Source organism: Sinocyclocheilus rhinocerous, unplaced genomic scaffold (assembly GCF_001515625.1).
Source record: "Sinocyclocheilus rhinocerous isolate Xijiao unplaced genomic scaffold, SAMN03320098_v1.1 scaffold2330, whole genome shotgun sequence".
In the NCBI taxonomy this organism is placed as follows: domain Eukaryota; kingdom Metazoa; phylum Chordata; class Actinopteri; order Cypriniformes; family Cyprinidae; genus Sinocyclocheilus; species Sinocyclocheilus rhinocerous.
In genome coordinates, this window is record NW_015630979.1 from 391,403 (window position 1) to 397,322 (window position 5,920).

Sequence of the window (5,920 nt, forward strand, 5' to 3'; positions counted from 1 at the left end):
AATTCAAGCAGGTCAGCACCGACCGCGCACGTTCCTCTGTGAGGCGTGCTGTCTGTTCGACCGAATCCAACTCCATACCGAGAAAAGAGATCCACTGTGTAGGGGAGAGTTTTCTCTTTTCCAAGTTAACCGGAAGACCCAACTGGCTTGGGTGCCGAAGCACCAGATCCCTGTGCTCGCACAACTGAACCCGAGACTGTGCTAGTATAAGCCAATCGTCGAGATAGTTGAGGATGCGAACACCCTGCTCTCTGAGGGGAATAAGAGTCCCCTCCGCGACTTTCGTAAAGACACGGGGAGACAGGGACAGCCCGAAGGGCAGGACCTTGTACTGGCGGATGCACCCGAAGATGCGTTTCTGCGTCAACATCTTGAACGGTAATCGGTGCAGGGCCCGGTTCAAGACACACAGGTCCAACCAAGATTAGAACCCACCGCCTTTCTTGGGTACAATGAAGTAGGGGCTGTAAAACCCCGTACTCATATCGGCTGGAGGGCCGGCTGCTCTTTTGTCAAGAATTTGGGTACAGTCGACCGTGAGGCCAACGGCAGGGAAAAACAAAACAAAAGATTCTCCACCCGGCCCTCCTCCGTGGAAGTGAGTGATGCGTTCACCATCTCCCGAAGAGCAGATCCCTCCATCTCTGGGTCGCCCGGCAGGTTTGGCGGGGGCCTGGACGGGCTGGGCGGCCTGCCTACGTCCGGCTCCATGGCACTGCTTGGGTGAGGATGCTGCGCAGGAGCAGTGGCGGACGCAGGGGGCCGCCCTCGGCGACGAGCATACTGGGGCGCTGTGGCCGGCGGGCGGGTGGATGCAGCAGCTGCCCGCTGGGGCAGGATGCTGTCGAATCACCTCAGTCTGCTTCTGTGCAGCCGAGAATTGCTGGGCAAAGCTCTCGACCGCGTCACCGAAGAGGCAGGTCTGGGACACAGGGGCATTAAGGAACCGAACCTTGTCGGCGTCCCTCATGTCGGCCAGACACAGCCAGAGATGGCGCTCCTGGACCACAAGCGTGGACATCGCACGACCCAGAGAACCCACGGTGACCTTCGGCGCTCGGAGCGCGAGGTCAGTGGCGGTTCGGAACTCTTTCAGAACTTCCAGATTGTGACCACCCTGGTGCAAGTCCTTCAGTGCCTTAGCCTGGTGCACCTGCAGTAACGCCATAGCGTGTAAGGCGGAAGCAGCTTCCCCGCAAGCCGTATAGGCACTGCCGGTTAGACCAGACGAATGCCTACAGTCTTTCAGAACTTCCGGATCATGACCACCCTTGTGCAGGTCCTTCAGTGCCTTAGCCTGGTGCACCTGCAGTAACGCCATAGCGTGTAAGGCGGAGGCAGCTAAGCACCGCCGGTCAGACCAGACGAATGCCTACAGGCCCGGGAAGGAAGTACCGGGTCTCCCCGCCAGGAGGAGGCGGACTTAGGACACAATTGCATCGCTACCGCCCGCTCCACCGGGGGGATCGCCGAATACCCCTTCGCTGCACCGCCGTCGAGGGTGGTGAGGGAGGAGGAACCAGCAGGCCGGTTTCTGGCAGTAAAAGGTGCCGTCCACGACCTGGTAAGCTCCTCATGCACCTCCGGGAAGAAAGGCACCGGGGCACTGAGAACCAGCGCGAGCCACCCGAGAAACCAATCATCCAACCTCGAGGACTCGGGACGCGGTGGAGGATTCCGCTCGAGCCCTACCCTTTCGGCGGCCCGGGAAAGCATAGCAGACATCTCTGGATCTGATTCAGGCATTGCCACCGTCCCGGAGGGCGGCAGCGCAGCCGAATCTTCCTCTCCAGAGAGCGCTCCCTCCGATGCAGTGATTGACATCCGGTCATCGGGAGGAGCCCCAAGGGATACCACTGGTACGCTCTTTAAAGAGGGCCCAGCGCATTCCTTCGGCGGCTCGGCTGGTTGCGAAGCGCTGGAGGAGTGGTGGGCCCCCGAGGGTTGGTTCCCTGAGGGGTTTGCCACCACTGTAACCCTCAGACCGCCCGCGCTACTGCTGGAAGTAGTCCTCGTCTGGCCGCCACCAGAACGAGCACTAGATCGTGGCAGAGGCAACGGAACTCCGCCCCCCTGGAGGTAGCGAAGCCTGTTCCGCAGCTCCAAGATGGTTATCTTCCCGCAATGGGAACATCACTCATCCACGAACGCCACCTCAGCGTGCTTCATGCCCAGACACGTGAGGCAGCGATCGTGACCATCACCCGGCGCCAGGTAACGACCGCACCCAGAAACGCACGGGTGAAACGGCATCTTTAAAATGACGATACATCGTCTTTACAAAGACGCACCCGTGGAGACATTTTTTAGAGAAATTGCTCTTTCAGGGAAATGCTCTTTTAGTGCTGAGGCGCAAAGGGGAAATGGCTGCTTGCAGCACAATAGGGGGTAGTGAAGCCTGAAGTGCGCAACCCACTCGACACAGGAACAACCACCGCTGAAGCGCCATCCGCCAACACCAGAAGCTTCCAAAAGCACGTTGAACTCGTAGCTCACTGAAGACACTTGGATGGAGCAGAACGATGTTGTTGCTCAGCTCCGAAGCGAAAAGCTTGTATGCATTGCACCGGCTGCCTTTTTATCCTCACGCTGTGATCAGCGGCAGCTGGATGCAATAATTGCATGCCAATGTGCATTGGCTCGTTATACATTTTAAAATATTATATAGACTTCATAGAAATAAAACATAGCCTTATCAAACTAAATCAAACTAAAGGGCAAGTTAAATGTTATATAAATGTTATCTACATAATATGTGTAGTATTTTTTATATAAATCTAATATTTAGTTTTAATTTAATATTTAGATAACATTTAGTTTGACTGATATGGACAGCCAGCATTTTTTGCTCCTTTCATAAAACATTTATTTAAAAGAAAAAAGTTGTTTTAAGCTATTTTTTGTACAAACTGCAATTTTTTTGTATTGATGTTGTGATGGTTTGAGTGTCTTTAAGGCTTCTTTCAGTAGTTAATTTTTATACAGTATGTTTAATTAGGTTTTATTATTTCATTCCAGAAATTCTTATATAATGTAAGTACCCCAATAAAAATTAATGGCGAGATGCTAAACAAGTCAAGGTTAATCATGTCAATAAAGATTAAAGTTTATGTAGTGCAGTAGTGCACATGGCGCCCACAGGTCGTAGTGAGGCGAGGTTTGAGTCATCTGAATCCGAATTTCTCTCTCATCATCTTAGAAACTGTTTTATCCATTTTTAAAGGCATCAAGAGGTTATTGTGGTGTTGCTGTGTCTAAGTTGCTACCTTGACTGTCTGTTGATTTCCTAGAGAAGTGGGATCAGTTTGTGACAGATGTACTGAAGTTGGGGTGCTCCTACAGTATGCCTCGAACTCTTCTTCTCCCAGACCCTGCTCTCCCTCCGGCCACTGGAGTCCTCGTGAAGCAGAAGGTAAGACTCAATAATGCTGCTGAATCCTTAGCCTTAAATATTATCCATAAACCCAACAATAGATGCCTTCTTCGTTTGACTGATATGCATTTTGAAATCAGATTTTTTTGAAAGCAGATTGACCAGGGGAGCATTGATAGCCAACTATGGTTGCAAGTAGAGACCTGCACTCCCGCGGGAGTACCGCGGGACCCGCGGGACCCAACGCAACAGGGTGCGGCGCGGGACAACTTTTGATGGGCGAGTGCGGGTGCGGGCGGGAAGAGACTCGTGTGTGTGCGGGATGCGGGAGAATAAAATGATTCGCGGGACTCCCGCAAAATAGAAATTATCTAAATATAAAGTGTTTAAAACATATAAATTGTTATTTATCTGTTGCACTAAAGCAAAAAGAACAACTAATATTAACATTAAAATGATTGACGTGCAAACTAGGCATAGTTTCTATTTATAACACGTGTTTAAAGGGTTGCGCAATGTAGCCAATCACAGACTCAGCTGTTGATTTCTGGAACGCAATGGCCAATCAGAGGTGATTAAGTTAGAATCTACTCACCGCAGTGCTGAAATTGCGTGCTCACGAATCCTCTCATTTTAGACACTGTGAAAGATTCATTGTGCATATATTTATTGTGTTATAACAAAGCTTTATGAGATTGCGATTAACTGAGATGTCAGCTTTTTGTGATAATAAAGGAAGCGTGCTGCTCGCATTCTGCCATGCCAAACCATGCACGCAGCAGCCGCCCATGCTTGCTTTTCTGTTAAAAATAACAGTGGTTTGTTAATGTTGATGCTTAGCCTAAATAACAAATATTTTATCGGGAGTGTTTATGCTGGGATGTTGTGGAGCTTAGGAGATGTTACAGAACCATTTCATGTAAATTTCTTCGATGTACTGAAAAAGTCTATATAGATTACTTTTATGCTGGCTTTTGCGGGCGGGAGCGGGACCAGATAAGATATATTTCTGCGGGAGCGGGCGGGCGCGGGACAGAATCTTGCGGGAGCGGGCGGGAGCGGGACTGAAAAATCCGTCCCGCGCAGGTCTCTAGTTGCAAGTCCCGTTGTTACCAAGATGGCAAGGAACAAAAAAACAGTGAGGAAGTAGTCTTTAGATGTCATGTTTGTTACAGTAGCACCCTAGTAAAAAATGCCATAATTTAAAATGCATTTATTTCATACTAAGTATACTTCAAATTCATTTGCATATTTATTGACGTATCTCTTTTGACTTACTGATATAAAATTAAGTATTTCTTTAATGCACAATGCACATTTCTTAATGTTATGCCTAAAATGTGTTGTAATATCATAATGAATAAGGATTGTATGATCTCTGCATAATATCAGTCTTTAAATGCAAGATATTTAAAGTGTACCTGAAGTATACTTGCAATAGTTCCACGTTAGCACAATCAAATATACTTATACTTAAAATATATCTTTAGTTGCACCTCAGCACTACTTCCGCACAATTAAAGTGCATTAAGCACAAAATTAGTTCCAATTTAGCAGACTTTAAGTATACCAGTTTAGTATCGTCTCGGTTACGTATGGTAACCCTCGTTCCCTGAAGGAGGGAACGGAGACGTCACGTCGTGACCGACGAATTTGGATATAGCTTCGATAGACCAATCTACTTCGAATGTAAACTAAATGAGCCAATGCACATTGGCACGCAATTATTGCATCCAGCTGCCGCTGATCACAGCGTGAGTATAATAAGGCAACAGGAGCAATGCATACCAGGTTTTCGCTGAGGAGCCGAGCCGGCGACCCGGCCGCTCAGCGGTGGTACAGCAACCGTGGCGACGGGACGTGACGTCTCCGTTCCCTCCTTCAGGGAACGAGGGTTACCATACGTAACCGAGACGTTCCCTTTCAGTCGGTCACTACGAGTCACGTCGTGACCGACGAATTGGGATATCGCTTCGATAGACCAATCTACTTCGAGTGTAAACTAAACGAGCCAATGCACATTGGCATGCAATTATTGCATCCAGCTGCCGCTGATCACAGCGTGAGTATAATAAGGCAGCAGGTGCAATGGGATTCGACGAAGGAGTGTCCGGAGGGCTTACGGCAACCACATGTGACGACCGGGAGTAAAACAACTGGCAGTGAGAGGTTTCTGGAGAAGCAAACAGGTCTACCTGAGCGGCTCCGAAACGTCTCCAAATCAGCTGGACCGTCTGGGGATGGAGTCGCCATTCTCCCAGGAGCATTACTCGAGACAGCTCGTCGGCTGTACGGTTGAGCACGCCCGGAATGTGAACAGCACGAAGTGACATCAGAACCTTCCGACTCCAAAGGAGGAGGTGGCGGGCGAGTTGCGACATGCGACGGGAGCGCAGACCACCCTGTCGGTTGATGTACGCAACGGTCGCTGTGTTGTCCGCTCGGACCAGTACGTGCTTGCCTCGTAAGCGCTCTTTGAGACGGTTCAAGGCAAGACACACTGCTAACAACTCTAGGCAATTGATATGCCAGTGCAGTTGGGGGCCC

At 49.7% G+C, this 5,920-nt stretch overlaps 1 protein-coding gene across 1 annotated transcript in view; it reads left to right on the plus strand.

Moving 5' to 3' along the window:
- Positions 1–5,920, plus strand: part of LOC107740823 (pappalysin-1-like) — an 89,360-nt gene that overhangs the window by 27,731 nt on the left and 55,709 nt on the right. Inside the window, exon 6 of the mRNA XM_016553345.1 lies at positions 3,291–3,412. Within this exon, the coding sequence (XP_016408831.1) occupies positions 3,291–3,412 (122 nt within the window). The remainder of the gene's footprint in view (positions 1–3,290; positions 3,413–5,920) is intronic.